General features: G+C 42.5%; 1 protein-coding gene across 2 annotated transcripts in view; it reads right to left on the bottom strand.

The window, feature by feature from the left end:
* Positions 1-18,119, bottom strand: part of PSD3 (pleckstrin and Sec7 domain containing 3) — a 103,619-nt gene that overhangs the window by 4,441 nt on the left and 81,059 nt on the right. For both annotated transcript variants that reach the window (XM_066339219.1, XM_066339220.1), the window contains 5 exons: positions 17,771-17,964; positions 15,278-15,348; positions 9,320-9,477; positions 8,338-8,482; positions 5,025-5,168 (listed from right to left, as the gene is read on the bottom strand). In XM_066339219.1, the coding sequence (XP_066195316.1) occupies positions 5,025-5,168; positions 8,338-8,482; positions 9,320-9,477; positions 15,278-15,348; positions 17,771-17,964 (712 nt within the window). The remainder of the gene's footprint in view (positions 1-5,024; positions 5,169-8,337; positions 8,483-9,319; positions 9,478-15,277; positions 15,349-17,770; positions 17,965-18,119) is intronic.

Raw genomic sequence — 18,119 nt, 5'->3', positions numbered from 1 at the left:
TTAATAAAAATGGAAATGGAAAAACAGCAAGAAGAACCCTGACAATGATGCACTGAGCTGATGGATGATTCATCACAAAATGAACCAGACACTCTGCAAAAGGTCAGCCAGTGCTCTTAGCTTGGGAACAGCATAATATCACACAATAAAGAGGAGGGGGGGTGTACTGCTGTATGGATTTAGGCTTATATTGGTTCAGTAAACACCACCAAAGTATCAAGACTCAGAAATCAGAATGGAAATCCAGGACCCGCATGTGCGCAAATGGCCATTTTCCCCTGGACTTTGTGGACCCTTGATTTCTATTATAAAAATCAACGAACACACTTCTACTTTGATTTCAACCACAACAAAGTTGGTCTTCCAGTGACCTGACATTTGAAGTTAGGGAAAAGCTAGTGGAAGTTTTGCCTTAAAAGAGATTAATTTGGAAATTTCTGTCAAGAAATAAAACCACAGAAGTGGAAACCATTCAAAAGCTTCTGCAACATTATCTCTGAAGAATGAATGCACATAATAAAGTATGAGAGAGGAAGCCATACATCAGTACTCTGGCTTCACCTCTCACCTGACAGCATTTAAAAGATCTTTCACTAACTGTAAATTTTCTGCATTAAGCAACTTTTTTTTGCAATTAGATGCAGTACCTCCTCAGAGACCAGGCAATGAAAACTGTTCCTTCTACGGTGTATAAGCAAAGACATCATCAAAAACAAATGCTACTGGATGCATACCTGAACAGTGACCAGTTACTTCCTGGTTCACATCCCCTCCATCTCATTTGTCTTTTGTCAGGAACAAGAATGAAGGATTGCCAATTTGTGAACAAAAGAAATTGTAAGGACCTACAGAAAAGGAAAATGGCATTTTCCTAATGGTACTGTGCTGCTGCCTTAGGGACTCACAGGTCCTTTTAGTGTGTTTCCTGAGACGTATCAGCATGGCCCTTTGTACACAGACATTGTGTTTGGCCTGCAGTCTCAGTCTGAAAGAGACATTTGCAAAATCCTACCTCACCTGCCTCTTGCCCTTATTCATTATTCATTTAACCTTATGCAGCCAGTCTCTTTCACCACCTCTTGCCAACCCTGACAGGTCATTGTTATAAAGGGAAGGTTTCCATTCACAAAGTTTCCATTCGCAATTTTCATAAAGCTCAACATTTAGGTTTGGTGTGGGATTTTTACTGCCTCACAGAATAACAGAATAAACTGAGTTGGAAGGGGCCCACAGGAATCATCATCCAGTCCAAATCCTGGCCCCGCACAGGACCATCCACAAGAATCACACCCTGTGCCTGAGAGCGTTGTCCAAATGCTTCTTCAATTCTGTCAGACTTGGTGCTGCAATCACTTCCCTGGGGAGGCTGTTCCAGTGCCCAACCACCCTGTGTGTGAAGAAGAACCTCTCTCCAATGTCCAGCCTAAAGTTTCCCTGACACAACTTCAGGCCATTCTCACACGTCATCACAGACATCACAGTGCCTGTCCCTCTTCTTTCCATCATAAAGAGGTTGTAATTTCAATGGGGTCTCCCCTCAGTCTCCTCTCCTCCTGGTTGAACAGACCAAGTGACCTCAGCTGCTCCTCATACGGCTTCCCCTCAAGGCCCTGCATAATCTTCACTGCCCTCCTTTGGAGGTTTTGGGGCTTCATATCTTTCTTATATACTGAGGGGCCCAAAATAGCTCCCAGCATTCAAGGTGAGGCCACCCCAGTGCAGAGCAGAGCAGGACAATCCCCTTGCCTGGCTGGTGATGCTGTGCCTGATGCACTCTGGGACACAGCTGGTCGTCCGAGTTGCCAAGGCACTGCTGGCTCATATTTATCTTGCCCTTGACCAGGGCGCTTTTCATGCCACTGCTCTCCATTTTCTCATTCCCAGACAGTCCACACATCCTGGGTTGCCCCATCTCAAATGCAGAATCCAGCATTCTCCCTTATTGAACTTCATACAGGTGGTGATTGTCCAAGCCCTTGTAATTCGTGAAGGTCTCTCTGCAGGGCCTCCCTGCCTTCAAGGGAGTCAATGGTTTCTCCCAGTTCTGCATCATCTGCAAACTTGCTTAGCATCCCTTCCAGTCCTGTGTCCAGGTGATTTATGAAGACATTGAAGAGTACAGGGCTGAGAACAGAGCCCTGTGCAACTGCAGAAGTGACAGGTCACCAGTCTGATGTCACCCCATTCACTGTAGCCCTTTGTGCTTGATACATGAGCCAGATGCTCACCCATCACATGATGTGTTTATCCACATTTATAGACATTTTCTCCAGAAGGATCCTGAGAGAGAAGGTATCAAAAGCTTTATGAAATCAAAACATTCCATTAACTGGCTTCTGTTGATCAAGTGGGTTATCCTGTCATAAAAGGAAATCAGGTTGAACAAGCAGGACTTTGCTCTCATGAAGCTGTGCTGGCTGTGATAATGGCTCCAGCATCCTCCAGGTGTTTTCCAATACTTCCCAGAATCATTGTCTCTGTAATTTTACCAGGCACCAAAGTGAGATCGACAGACTTCTTGTTTTCAGTTTTGCCCTTCTTGAAAAATTCGGAAAACACTAGACAGCTTCCAGACAACTGGGATCTCTCCAGACTGTTCAAATATAATTGAGAGAAGTTTTGTAATGACATCAGGCAACTGTTTGAGGTTTCTTGGATGAATCTCATAGGCCCCACATATCTGTAGGAATCCAGCTGGAACAGCTAGTCCTACACAATTTCAAGATTAACTGGGAGCTGACCATTCTCACAGTCATGGTCCTCTAGCTCACAGCACTGAGATCTCCCTGGTCTGTCACCCATATTGAAGACAGAAACAAAAATTACATTCAACACCTCTGCTTTGCCCATATGCCTGTTTGTGAGATGACCATCCTCATCCTGTAAGAGACTTATGTTATCTCTACACTATCTTTTGCCATTATTTTATTTTAAAAACTTTTTATTGTCCCCCACAGTTCACAGCTGCAAATCCAACTGAGATTTGGCCACATGAATTTTCTTGCTACAGTGGTGAGCAGCATCTCTCTCAGTATTTCTCACATGCCACGTGACCTTCCTTCCACTCAGCAAGGTCACTTTTTTGTCTTAGCTCCAGAAGAAGCTAATCCAGTTAGCTTTCTGCCTAATCTGTTTGACTTCCAATATTTTGGAATGTTGGCTCTCATGGCCCTTGGAATGGTGTCTTTATAGTTTAACATGGCCTGTGAAATCTGTGCTTAGTGTGAAGGTAACACAGCACCACACAACAGCACCTTGAATAACCATTTCTCCCACATAACTGAAGTTGTTGCCACAACTTCCCTGCTTAGATGAGCAGAGCTGATCACTCCTGCAGAGCTGATCACTTATCTGAACTGCATAGCTGTTCAAGACTCTCACTAGTGAAGAGGACACCTTTTGTTTCCTGGGCCATACTGGTTCTGATTTATACTGAGGTACCCGAGGAATATCTCAAAAGATCAGCTTGATAAAACTGACAGGAACCAAAAAAAAACCCACAACAATCTACTCCCCCATCAATTCTTCTACAAACGTTCAACACTCAGGCCTACATTTTATCCTAACTCACCAAGCTTCTAAAAGTGATAGAAAATAAACTTTGTGTCAAGAACCCAAAGCTAAGAAGCTGCTTGATCTTCCAAGTTTTACAAGATCTGCTCTGGAGAGAAAGTGTGTGGTTTACTCTGTACATCTGAGTGCCCTGTTCAAAACTAACTGACACTGCGCCATTGATCACAACCCTTTGATCTCAATGCTTCAGCCAAACCACCTCACTGTCAATTTCCTAATCCACTTCATCAGCTTAACTACAAGCACTCTAGAGGAGACAATGTCAGAATTCTTGTCAAAGTGAAGAACAAACAACATCCACTGCTCTCCCTTCATCCATCACACCAAATATCACACTGTCAAAGATTATCATGTTGGTCAGGTTATGATGACTCCTTCATAAAGCCATGCTGACTGACTTTGCTACAGCAAACTGAAACTCAAAACAATGGTTATAACCTTCCACAAAATCGAAAGTATGTAGTGAGTTAAGTCCAGGAGTAAAAAGAGTCCATCTGACAGAAACTGATAACACAGGGCACAAGGCTTACTTCAGTTCTGGAGGCTTGTGCCGTGATCCAGCATCAGCTCTGCTGGTCTCATCTGTCTTATCTGTTCTTCCTCTTTTTCAGACTATGTATTTTCCTTGCCAAGCAGTGCCTATATAGAGTAGGATCCTTTCAGACCCAAGGCCACTGACTTGCAGTCAGTGAGGGGAAAAGCTCAAAGGTGTAGTCACAACAAATAGCAGACATCTGCTGGGTTGCCCATTCATTCCCACAGTCCTAAAATGTGGCAAACACCGTTACAGATAAAAGCTTCTGTCAGATACTCGAAACAATCTCTCGAAATGCATCTGCCTAAGGTGTATCACTCAACCCTGTGATCTTTAATTCTACCGTTTTCCTTCTCATCCTGACATCCATCTCAGTGGCATACAACCCAAATGGCTCTGACGAGGGAGGCATGCCTACAACAATAACTTTAGCATATCAGTTCCTTAGAACCTACTGATGGAAGACAGATTACCATGATCTGCATTCCTGCAGAATTCAGTCGCTCTCTAGAGACTGAGATTCCAATACACTAGGCAACACGGTTTTACAACGTAAGATGCTTTCTGCGTGAAGATCTTATAATTTCTTCACACAGATACATCAGGAAGGACAGGAGTCTCATTTCTATTCTCCATGTTTCTACCCTCCAACAGACTAGGAGCTAAATTCACAGCTAAGGAAGTTCTCATCAGAACTTCCTTAGCTGTGAATCAGTCAGATTCACACCTGACTTCTCATCAGATCTTCTTTCTCATCAGAAAGAAGAGCCACATCCCAGCATCTGCAATTGCTGTGACTCTGTCTAGCAAGAACACACTTCCTAGGGAAGTAAAGAGAAAAATACAGAACTTCAGGACTGTACCCCAAATATACAACCAACCCAAGAAATAAAAGTAATAATGTTTCCATATATACCTCAAACTCCAGATAGTGGTCCTTCAGTTTGTAATCATCTACTTCCTTGCCTTTGAGCTTCTTGTCAGGAGGATAGGAGCGATGTTCAGCAAGCTCCGTGGAGATCTGCTTCAGCTTAGCTTCATGGGACTTCAGCTGTTCATCCTTCAGAAACAAATTATGCACTTAAGTGACAGAATCTAAAATATCCAATAAGCAAAGCAAAATAGAGAGGTTCCTGTACAATAATCCCTTATAGTTTCTTTTTCTTAGATTGATAAGGTCTGTCATCCCAGGGTGCCGCCAACAACAGCTCTCTTAAAGGCACTCAGAGTGGCCAAGCTTGCAGAAAAACTCAGCAGCTAGCAGACATCACTGGGAAGGAGAGCAAACCTGTCATCCAATGCTTTGCTGTGAGCAATGGAAGCAGCTTGCTGCCAAGCAATAGTGACAACATGACACTTTTGCTCTAATACATTTTTGGTTAATTAATTAAGACTGTTGTGTATGCAGATAAACCAAGGGCAGAATGAGACAGGCAAAGACCCTGCCTCGGGTCTTTGCAGTGTGAAAAGAATTCCTTCCAGGATAGAAAAGATATGGAGTAAGGACCCTTCCTTCTATTTCTGCATTGCCAAAAGCTCTTTCGTGTGTGGTTTCTGTTTGTTTAGAACATTCAGAAGAGGAAGGTCTGTCCAGTCCCCAAAAAGCATCTTATTTTGCTGCTGCTACCAGCACATTTCTCCACTGTGCAGTTGGAGAAAGTGAGGAGCTGCTACTCCCACTTTCTAGGCAATTTCCTTTATCATAAACCCAGGCCCACTCACTTCCTCCAGTCCATCTGTCAGCTAACCTTCCCTCATCTCAGAAGGTTTCCATCTCCTGCAGGATGGCCTTCTGTCCATTTCTTGGATCTGAAATTATGTTTGAATTAGGTAAGTCCAAAACAGATACATGATCGTGCAGATATTGGTGAATTAGCCAAGAGCTAGTACCCAGGTCAGCTCATGTGTAGGCACCTTGTCTCAGAGGAGGGAACACCTGCCAGTGTTGTCGTTCAGTGGTGTGGCTCTGAGTGCAGCCCACAGCTCAGATGAAGACCACAGCTTCAAACCTAGCTCAGACAAGCCTGCCCTGCAGTGAGTGACACTGGGGACTGAACCTCTCGGCTGGCTGAGCTGGAGCTGCGGAAAACAGCAGAAAGGGGGGAAAATTCTACAGATGATGATAGCTAAGACCCATCTTATCTTGTGTTTCAACTCTTTTGCAAGAGAACTGAAGCAAGAAACACGTGGGATAATTTGCCCCCGCCTAAATACGGTAGGGCTGAAACCACTTGCTACTGATTGTCAAAAAATTCTTGTTGCTGTTAGTTACTACCCTAAATGTGCATGCTCTCTCATTAATGACCAATCACTCTCTGCATTGTGCTGAGTCCATCCCAGAGACATCCTGTGGTACTGAGTTCTACAGCCTGATGACACGAGGTCTTTGAGCAGCTATTAATACAGCACTTGTCATTTCCAGGGCACCAGCTTTGGAGCTTTTGTGTGTGATGCACATTCTCAGGAAAAAAGAAAAAACCCAACACCCTACTAGATCTTTTTCTAGATTGGTTGTTCCTTTATATACAGCTTTGTCACATCCCTCTCTGGTTGGACTAACCAAGATCAGACACCACTCTGCTTTTGAAGGAAAATCTGGTACAACCATCTTGCACCACCTGTCATCATGTCCAGCCTTTTTCCTCACCCACGTTAGGGCCTCATGGCACCCTGACTTCTGCCTGACCAGTAACATACCCTTTGAAAAAGTAGTGTCCATAATGATTCATCCCACAAAATCCTAAACATCCACCACAGGGATTTGACAACTCCTTTTTTTTTTTTTTTTTTTTCCGTCTGCAAATGAGGATCATCCTGCTGACAGGATGATTTTTCCACACTGACAGATGAAAGCAGACATGCTTCTGCTTGCCTTTGAATTTATCTACTTTTAACACTTAACATTCTTCTGCTTGTCCAAAACAGCTTATCTTATTCCACTTTTCGTGTCTCTCCTTCTTCAAGACACAAACCACATGACTGTGATGTATCTTTTCCCTTTCCAGATTAAATGGAAACAATGAGAGGAGGAAACAACGTGCTAAATGAAACAATCAGACAGAAAAACAGTGAGTAAAAAAAGGTTCCTTAGGTGATCGGGGTAAATTATGGAAGCCCCATACTGTGTTTTTAAAAAGGTATGCATGAGCAAAAAGTAAAACCACAAGGATGAGACAAGTTAGTATTATTTTTTACATAACATGCTTTAAACTTTTAACCTAGAACAGAAGATGGTAAGTCAGTCACCACATCATAAGAAGAAAGGCTACTGTCATGGAGAGAGAAAAAGCAGGGGCAACCTAAAAAAACCCACAAAAAACCCACATCCGTAGAGAAACACAGATTTTGACACAGTGGTTTCTAAGGATAGTTGCTAAGCTATGAAGATGGTTAAAAAAAAAAAACCACCAAACCTTATAAATTCATTTAAGAAGCAATCCAGCATGGGCAGATCACTTTCAAAGCTACAGGAAGATGTCATGAAGTATAACAACCTCTGTCACTCTGTCAATCTGATCAGCATAATCAGTATCATGTTCCCACCAATGCAAGAGGAATTCTGGGCAGGCATTGCATCTCCCAAAGTACAAAAAGCTATGGGCACAAGCATCTGACACAGCCAGTCAAAGACAAGCAGAAATACGTGTGTTTGTGCAAGAAGCAGTAGAGCTGTGAAACTCCCTGCCACAGGATGCTAAAAGCTTGTGTGATTACAAGGCAAATTGAAGACATTCATGTAAGACACAGTTTATAATTATATATTATACAGGAAATCCTTGAGTTGATAAATGGAGTCTAGAAAGTCTAGTGGGAGAAATATAATTGATGCCTGTCTGATGCATCAGCTTTCACCTTTTATCAATTCAATAAGCCAAAGACCAGGAGCATGTCTACTTCTTCTGAAATGAGTGGCTTTCATAAGCACTCAAATCCAAAAAACCCCCAACAATCAATATTCGAAATGTCCTCTGCAGAGCCATAAGCACAAGAAGAAAATTCTTTATGTGGTAGTATTTTCTAAAAAACATAAACCAATTGTATTTGAGTCTGTTCCTTTTCTCCTCCCACTTAAATCCTGCATGAGGAAATGAGCAGAGATATACTATGCAACCTTCTCCTCCTAGGACTGCTAGTGGCAACAGATGCAAAACAGTGACAAGGACCACCACCAAGTCTCCAGCCAGAAAGAGAAATTATCATCACCTACACTCTGTATAAAAATGTCTCACCTGAGATAGCTTTGTTGTGGTGGCTGGCAGGAGTGGGCGACTGAACTTCTTCTGAGAGCCAATGGCTGCTGGAAATGGTGGTGCAGAGAAGACAGCAGCCACACAGTTAATCTTGTTGATCCAGGTCTGCATTTCTTCTTGGCTCCTGAGGAAGCAAAGCATATTAAGCACTTGCTGACTCAGCCCCTTCTACCTCTTTCTATCCCTTCCACAGCATTTTAGAAGTCAGAATAACCAGAACTGGACAACTCTTAAGAGTCTGCTCTGTCTTCCTGTCTATATTTGCAAGCAGTTAGTGCTAAGTAACTCAGTCACACACTGACCTGTGGTTAGGTCCATACCTCACCCTAGCACACATATTTTCCTAATCCAATCCCAATAACACAGGTGACAGAGCCAACTAATGCCCTGATTCAGACATATGTCCTAACGTCCCAGTTGTGCTGGACACCATAGATCTCTAGGAGGTTTCATATGGATCTCAGGGCTCAGAAGCAAAAGGCAGGTAATCTGTTCTTTCTGGATATCACAGCATGAAAAATTTAATCAAAACATTCTTGTATTAAGTAGTAACTTTGTTTCTAACCACAGCATATCTTCTAGAAAGACATCCAGCTACGGCTTGATGACATCAGGAGACAGACAATCCAAGACTGCCTTTGGTCATTTGCTTCAATGACTGATCACTCTGACTGTTCTAAGTTTCTACCTTGTTTCCAAATTGAATTTCCTGGAGCTTCAGCTTCTAGCTGCTGCATCTTGTTATACCTCTCTCAGCTAGATTAAAAAGCCTCTTAAAACCTGATGTTTCTTTCTCATGCACTACTTGTGCACTCTAATCACATCACTACTTAATCTTATTTCTGTTCAAATACACAGATTCAACCTCTTAAGCCCCTGTTTTAACCTGTCCAGGCAGGAATTTACTTCTCCTTCAGCAATGCCTTCCTTCCTCAATGAGTGGTGCAAGGAGAGCACTTACTGGGCTTGGAAAAGCAGGACTCTCCAATCTGCTGTTTTAAGCTTGAGAACATTGGGTTTCTTCTCATAGTCTGTTGCCTTGGATGCCAGCGCATGGTGCACGCTAACTGCATTCTTCAGATCTTCCTCTGACAAAGCCTTTTCTGGCTTATATTCATCCTGCAGGAGATAGAAGGGGGAAAATGGCATTTTACTTCTATATGTGCTATTCCTTTTTCCTTAGCCTAGGGAAAAACCTTGCTCCAGAGTTCAGTAATAGTAATAAAGTACATGAACAAAGTGCAACCTGACATGCACACTTGCGGTTTCCACTACCTTAAACATGTTTTCCTTTCTCTTTCTTCCTCTGTTTTGATGTCTTTCCAAGAGAGAGAAGTAGTTCTACTACCTGCTTGAGAGGATGAGATGTAAGCAGGAAGTATTTGACTATGACAGCAGCTGTGGATTATTGGTCTTCATTTCAAGAATCCTTCATAATCAGCTCCCCACCTTCACTGCTCAGCTACTTGGGTTCTCAGCTTTTGCTGACTGATTTTAATTTTTCTCAACCAATTACCTTTATAGGTACTCCTAGGCAAGTCTTCACACACTGCAGAAGCCTCCTTACCAGTATCCACAAAGCAAATCACAGCAAACTCCCTTAAATCTCTCTGATGAGTCAACAAATGGCAAGCACAGCTCTATCTGGGTTTCTGACACAGTAACAGTACCATTCCTAACACTAGATGACAAAAACAGGGACTCTTGTTTTGTAAGCATCAGCCTGGAAGCAGTCTTTTATCTCCTGAGTAACAGAAGCTAGACAAGAGCATAACATAGCCACAAGTTCTACCCAAAGCCCAGATGACTATAAATGGCTTGGGAAGACCAGGAGCTTTTTGAAAGAAAAGTGATTTGCCAGCAAGGCTGTGTCACTTTGTTTCTGAAGGGCAGGCCAAAGCAATCCATAACTGACTCCATTTCTCCCCCTTAGTGTATCACAGAAATCAGTCTCACCTGGAAACACATCAAGTGTGACAGCTGTAAAGCAGTGAAGTAACTCCCTGCAGGCATGGTAACTATCTTGCACTTGAACACAATTTATGAGATTAGGTTTAGCAGGAAACACAGTGCAGGATGCAGAGTGCATGCAGGGATAGCACTAGCTTCAACATCCAGGGAGGCACCCGCTTGAGAAAAGAGCTGGGTAATGCGCATGAATTAGCTTACAGAACTTCTCTGGCAACACACCAAACAGGCTGCAGCCAGAGGAATCTACGCCGCTGCCAGAGGCATCTGAGCTTTCCGCCAGGCTGGGCTGGGGCTCTCCAGGTTGAGTTTCAGTGGATGGGGAGTCACCAGCTGTGGTGACAACCTCTTGGAAGGTAGGAGAAAATATCTTGCTCCTCTGCCATGTCTCCTTCTTTCTCATGAAGGTCCTGCTATTGCAGGCCCACAACTCGCCACACTGCTGCTCAGACACCTAACCTGAGAAAAAGCAGCTACCCAGCAGTCCTGCCACCCCACCACCTCCATCTGGAGCAAGGCAAGGGCACAGCCTACCACTGCTCTGGCAGACCCAGAAGAAATTACTGCATAGGTGACCAAAGGGCAGCCTCCAACCTAAAGATCTGTGACATAAGAGGTTTTCAAGTGCTGGCAGTCAGCAAATGTCCTTCCACTCTCATAATTTGAGACTCAGCAAGATGTGGAGGCCTCTGTCTATCTTGATGGATTTTGCCTATGCCCACTTAGGGCATTCTTTAAACCTTTTTCAAGGAAGTCTTGAAGATGGAGGAGGCAAGGCCTCAGGTCAAGCTTCCTCCTTTAAGAATTCACAAGCTGATTTATTTGGTGGTAGTTTTGGGGAAAATGACTGGCTCCATTGTCCAGGAAAACTGGAAAAACCTCAGAGCCAAGAAATGAACTTAGACAGGCCTCAGAAATATGATATTCTATTTTACCTCATATTACTCCCTAGACACAGCATCAGCTATCACTTAGCTTGTTGCCTCCTAGCTTCCTCTGTGAGTTGCATCCAATGTCTACAACCTGCTCTGGTGACTAAACCTGTTTCAGAAGAAGTCCACATTAGGCCAGTCCCAGAAGCAGCCCTGTCTGATAACCCCTCCTTTTCCAACAGAAAGCATTCATGGTAATCCTTGCTAATCCCACCAGATCAGTTGGCTGCAAACTACCTTGACAGCTGGAGCTCTTCCAGTTTCTCCAAAGGCACTGATCGGCATACCAGAAATGTCTCCACATACTTTGACAGCCTCAGAGAAAGCTGTAAGGACAGGGATGTGCTGCCAAAATTCCTTCTCTAAGGCCTTCAGCTCTTCTTGACTGGTAGACAATGCTAGGGGAGTAGGAACATCCATTTTCACCTAAGCTGTCAAGGACAGCATGTGCTATGATGTGCTGGTGTCAGCATGCAGGTTTGAGCTGAAATGGAAGGCGGTTCTCTAAAGTTAGACCTAGACAGTGGCAAGAAATATATATGGAGCCAGAAAGAAATTGTGATCTGTCTCTCAACTGAAGGCTGACGTGAGTGCTGCATACAATGCAACGGCATGCTGAATTCTTCCTTCTCAAACACCTGAAGAATGACCTTCCCACATCCTAATGACCCAGAGTCAGCATATTTCTAAATACATTTTTGGTAAACCAGAGAATGACATTTGTCTTTTCATATCAGTCACTGTACCATGGACAGATATCTCCATGCAGCTGCATCATGACACCTGCAAAATTCTCTTTCAGAAAGTTTCACCACCAAACACTTTACATCAGTCTGGCCTTTCTCTATTTTTTTTTTTTTTTAATTTTTAACAGAGGAAATTTGAGAAAATCTATATAAATACCTGAAGCCTGCAAGATATTAAGTGCTACACTGAAGAGCAAAGATGTTGGGAACCTCACAGAGGAGCCCAAACAAAACACAAAGGTTTGCATTCTGCACTGTTTGACCAGACGCAATTTCTAGCAAGGAAGCGAGGTCAGCCTTATGTCCTCTCCTTATAAGCTTCTCTTGTGTATGCACATCACATTCCATGTCAGTCTAGTGAACAGACATTCTGTCAAGCTCCTACTTTGCAATTTCCTCTTGCTATGAACAAAGGACAGGAAATTAACCTTGGCCTGAGGATGCCCAGTGACACAGCCAACATCCCAAACATGTCAAACTTCTTACTGCATATGATACTGAGCAGGCACGTTTAGTTGGGTAACTGTGAACATTTCCACTGAGCTCCTCCGGTGCTCTCTGTGCTCACTAATTCAGAATCTCTCCTAAATCACTCATTTAAGAACAAAACAATTTGCACCACAGGAATTAGCACCGGAATAACTCCAATGAAAAAAAAAAAAAAAAAAAAAAAAAGGTGAGCAGGAAACAAGGCTGCCCAGACAAAGTCCTCAGTAAATCTCAAGTGACCACCACCTACAGAACTCTTTCAGAGATGGACTTTGACAGCAAAACAAGGAGAACAGAAATACAGAGTGACAGCAGAATTGGGACCACAATGCCCACAGAGGGAATCACAGCTGCTATGAACAATTAATATTTATATTACAATAGTGTCTCGTGGGAAAAGCTGAGTTGCGGTTGAACACAAAAAGCAATAGTGCAGAGGTCTGTACATGTGTTTAGATGTGTGTAGACAACATCTGTACAGTGAGATTTCTCTCTATTCTATTTAAATAGCACTCAGTACAATGAAACTACCATCACAGATGTCATCTCCCCAGATATATAGAGAATGAGAGAAAGAGGACATGAAAGCACCCCACTCTACTGCACTCTATAATCAGGAGAGAAGGTGAACTGAGACAAGGAAATCCTTTGGCCAGGACTATTGCCAGAACTATGCACTTCTGCAAAAAAATGAAGCTTCAGTACATTTCTAAAATGCTTCAGTACCTCCTTAAATTATAATTTCAGCCCATAGTATATTACAAAAGGAAACAGCAGCTCACCAACCTTTACTATAATTACTTGGCCTAGCTGTGTATTTTTAACTCTAGCACCTTTACCTTCTATGATACTACATCCCTAAGAGTGTAAAGTTTATTTGAGTGCTGAAGGAAAGCCCTGGTGGACTTCCTGAAGCTGAAATCACAGGCTTTTTCACAGCTGCAGCATGTGGCTGAGCAGGGGCCAGAGGCACCCCTGGGAGGCTCACAGCTGCCCCATCACTCTTGAATTAGTTACTTTCCATCACACCCTTCTGTCAACCTCTCATAAGCATGAAAGAAAAACCCTTGCTTGTCAGTGTGCTCCAGTGAGATGGCTTCAATGCAATGGATGGCTCCCATGCAAATAGGAGAATGCAGCTCTGCAGAGTACTGCCCTGTAATCACTGAATTCAAGTGCAAAATACACAATTAACAAACAAGAACAAAAAATCCAACAATGCATTTCGTTCTGCAAAGATGCAGTCATATGTGAACTTACTCCCTGCCCCTGAAAGTATGGAGGGCAACAGCGAGGAGGGCAGTGTTCTGTGGAAAATTTACATGCTACGTCAGTATCTCCACATTTTATTAAAGAGAAAGCATTTTAAACTAACATGCCAGCAATACTCATAAAAGTATTTAATTAAGGTGCTAAAATAGACAGCATTCTCAGTTCTTTCCCTTGAATATCAAATAAAAAATCAATTATTGTAGTACAAAAAAGAAGCCTTCTTATTTCTCAGAGAAGTATGCAGTCTTTTCAGGTGAACATTAAAGACTACTTATTTCAGAAACTGAGGCAGATGAATCCACTTTGGTCAGAAAAGGGCACTTGCTCCCAGCAAAAGGACCTGGGATTCAGTAGAGTTAGTTTTAGCATCTTGCACTGGCTCTGAGCATATCACACCTATCTTTCAGCCCAAATCTTCTATACTGACTGCAGATTGTTTTGTCTGTTTCTGGATTTCAGCCCCCTCAAAAAGGTACTGCACCCTGAGCATTCTCCTTGTAAACCTCATGCTATAATAATCTGATCCAAAGCACTCTTTCTTCTCAAGAGACTATTCATGTTGGCTCCAACAACTTCAGAAAGCCACAGCAGGTGAGGAGGAAACAGCAGTATGTACTTGCATTCCTGATAGTTACAAAACTATCAGGTTTTGACTAAAAATGTAAAACAGCTTACAAAGAAGAATACTTCTGCAATATAGGACAGTCTGGACAAGCAGCATATCTATTCCATGAATATTTAATCTATACTGGAGGGCAAAAAGCCATAACAACCTACTTAGCTGCTGCCATTTATTTGATTTTGACAGTTCTCACTCATATGTTGCATTTCATGTTCTAACAGTATAGTTTAAAATGTACTATAATATATTTAAGCTTGTAAGAAAAGGCTTGAAGGGTTTCATCTGACTTTTTTTTTTTGGACATCTTGCTGTCAGGAAGCACATTTTGTTAGAAACCAGTCTTTTCTTTGTGGATAAAAAAAGTATCCTTTTATCCATCAATTTCACATAGGAAGAGAAGCTGCGGATTCCTACCAAGGCCAAGCTGTTATTCAATTGTTTTGCACCTGGTCTTGCAGGCACTGCAGAAAAGTATACTATGAAAAGGTGGAAAAGGAGGACAACCTTAGAGAAGGGAAAGTCATACACATGAAATGTGAAGTTAAAAGCAGCCTAGAGGCTGTGCATGACACATGCACAGAGAGGTGATGCTGTCTTTACTGGTGAAGCTAGCTATTTTCTTCAGCTGTGTGAAACAGCAGCGGCATACACTGGAACTTACATGGTGTACATGTGGATGCAGACAATTTTCACTTGAAATTGTGAAAAGGGAGAGGGTGTCAATGAAGGATTCATGCCTGAATGTGTGTTTTAATAGAGTGGGGGTAGGGAGATCAGCCATACTGTGCATCAGAGGGAAAGGTGCCTGGAGGTGAGCTGAGAGAGTGAAGAGGATGCATGCTGTTTTATCCCTCTTTAATTAGTTTTCAAAAGACAGTGATTTCCCCTACCTTCTGCAAGTACAGGACTGTTCCCTTCAGCACAGCGTAAAAGGTTTTCCAGCCTCGTTTTCCCCGGGGAGCTGGAAAGAAAACAAATGAAAACCCATTTAACTCAGATCCATTTTTATACTTTGTCTAGGCTACCGGAGAGCTACATTAGTCCTGTGTTAAACCTCCTTTGTACTATCTTTTTCAAAGGACAATGCAACTTAGCACAGTGCCTGCACATACCTGCTGTGAGAGGGAGTAATACAACAATCCTGATGACAGTCCTGGACTGAATCAGAAAGGAACAGCAGCAATGCAGAAAGCAGGCCACAGAAATGCAATCTTTGGGCTCTTGAAGACAGGTAGACACTGCCCCTACACAACAACATCTGAGCTCTGCACCACAGCAGTTTTCAGGAGGAAGTAGTCTCTCTACATGCCACAGCAGGCTAGCAGGCACTGCTCAGAGCCAGTGGGATACTACTCAGAAAGCAGTGTGTCCCCAGAGCATTCTTCCCCCTTTACTGCTGCTGCACCCCCAACTTGGCATTGAGAAACAAGAATGGTGCCAACCAAAATACTCAACCCCACAAGAATGCCAAAGTCAGTCAGAAGTTGAAGAACATAACGGAGACAACAAATCTAGCCCATAAATTCCTAGAGACAAGCTGGGGTGGGGCGAAGGGAGGGAGCAAAGTAAATTCAGCATGAAGGCTGAAGGATCCAGTCCAAAATTCAAGTGCAACAGACAGAGAGAATTAGGCACAGACTGTACAGTCACAGCACCAGGGACAAGAAGTCTGCATCTAAGCTCACTCCCCACCAAGCACACACTGCTGACCAGCATCCATATAGTGTATCACTGAAGCTATATAATGAAATTAATATTCACACAACTAAAGCATGACACTCGGGCATCACATTCTGATCTGAAGAGAGAAAGCTAAGATGAAGAGTCCCTTGTCCCAGAGGTTAACCATTATCGTCTGGCATAACACACCTTACTTCTAATTGGCACATGTTCAGTTCAGTTTCCAGCCACTGGCCTCTGTTAAGTCCTTCTCCTCTAAGTGCCTGAGTGTTTTAGCCCTCAGAACTAGGTTCCTGAGAAAATACAGATGAGCATTCTAGCACATCACTTCACTAGAAATCCCACACAAGCTAATCTCTGCCCTGCAAAAACTCCATTAGGAAATGAAATATTAGAAAGTCTAACAAACAAACAAACAAACAAACAAGAAAAAAGTTTTATTTGTGTCTAGAAAACCAAAATGCAACTTTTTTGAGAAAGACCTTTAAATTGTACAGGAATTTCTAAAAACACAGCCCTAATTACATTACTCATAATAGAGTTCCCGCCAGAATGCCAGTGTCCAGAGTGCTGAATAATGAGCAATTCTGGTATTTATAATTAAAGAAATAATTTAATAAAGGTGCATTATTATGAATTTATTTATTAAGGCTGAATAAGAAGATGTTTAATAAAGATGAGTCTATTTAGAGTATCTAGTTATGACAAAGCATTAGGTCAACTTGACTTTGACACCTCTGTTTGGAGCCAATTGTCCAGCTGTCAGTTTCCATTTTGAAAATACTGACTTTCAATTGCACCTTCTAAAACAGACTAGCAAAGCATGTGAACACTAGAGAACTTAGCTCAGCTAGGACACACTGGCTGTTACTAGAAACCCATCATAAAGCCAGACGTTGTCTTTGGGATTTAACCCAACGATGCAAACCATGAGTAAGAAATCATCAACAGTGACTGGGGAAAACACAGATGCTCTGACTAACCTCAGCTTTTTCCAAGATCTACAGACAACAAATGAAGATATCCAAATAACCAAACACACACAGGTGCATCAGAGGCCCTTGATAATTAGTGCATCACAAACAGAAGTAGGACAAGAAGGGAAGAAGATAATTCAAGTAAATAAGAGACACAGCAGGACTATTACAAGGAAGGGGCAGGGAGGAACTGCATAGTAAAAAGCTGGGTGGTGCCAAAAGCTGCTGCCCTTCATCAGATATGTGACCCAAGGCTGGGAAAGTAAGGAAGGGAACATCATCTTCCACAGAGAGGTAAAGAATAGCCTTTCTTTAAAGACAGACCCAGAGAGGAGAGGAGATTTGGAACAATCTGGTGTCACATAAGGAAAAGGAGAATTATCAGATTACTGCAGAACCACTACTGTAATTCACTTGAAATTGTTTTCGATTCTGTAAATCACTATATTAATTTTCTTTTAGCACAAAAAGAAAAATCATATTGCTTTGCTGTATCACATTACTTCTTATACCCCTGCATTAGAGCTGCTTCAAATGGGACTGTGCATTGTAAATTCTGGCCTAACAGTGAGAGTGTGATAATCCAATTGTTGTGCTGCTGTTATTGCTGCTATTTCCCCTAATGAAGCAGCACTATTCGCCTTGAGAAGTATATGGGCTCACTGGTACGTGGCATTGTGAAGACATAACAAGAAAATAACACATTACAACTGAAAAATTACTCACTTTTCTTCCCATCCATATCTGCATGGATTTTCCGAGCCAGAAATCCAGTTTTATACACGGAAGCATTGGGGTCGTGAGGGATGTCCAGGAATGGGTTATTTGAATTGCCAATTCGACTGACAGACTTTGTCTGGTTCCCATTATCCTTTTCATCTGCACCATCTGAGTGAGATTTTTTTTTCTCCTCTTCATCCCTTAAAAAGCAATGAAAATCATGCATGAAGAATGGACTGACCAGCACAGCTTCATTTCAACAATTTTTGAACACTCCTCATCAAAACATATCTCTCTTTATAGGGGCCGTATTTAGGGAGAAATCTAGAAATACATCAAAATGTAGACATATCAC

The sequence above is a fragment of the Sylvia atricapilla genome, chromosome Z, assembly GCF_009819655.1.
Source record: "Sylvia atricapilla isolate bSylAtr1 chromosome Z, bSylAtr1.pri, whole genome shotgun sequence".
Classification (NCBI taxonomy): domain Eukaryota; kingdom Metazoa; phylum Chordata; class Aves; order Passeriformes; family Sylviidae; genus Sylvia; species Sylvia atricapilla.
The sequence above is the reverse complement of the archived record's forward strand: the minus strand, read 5'-3'. Positions and strand labels throughout refer to the sequence as shown.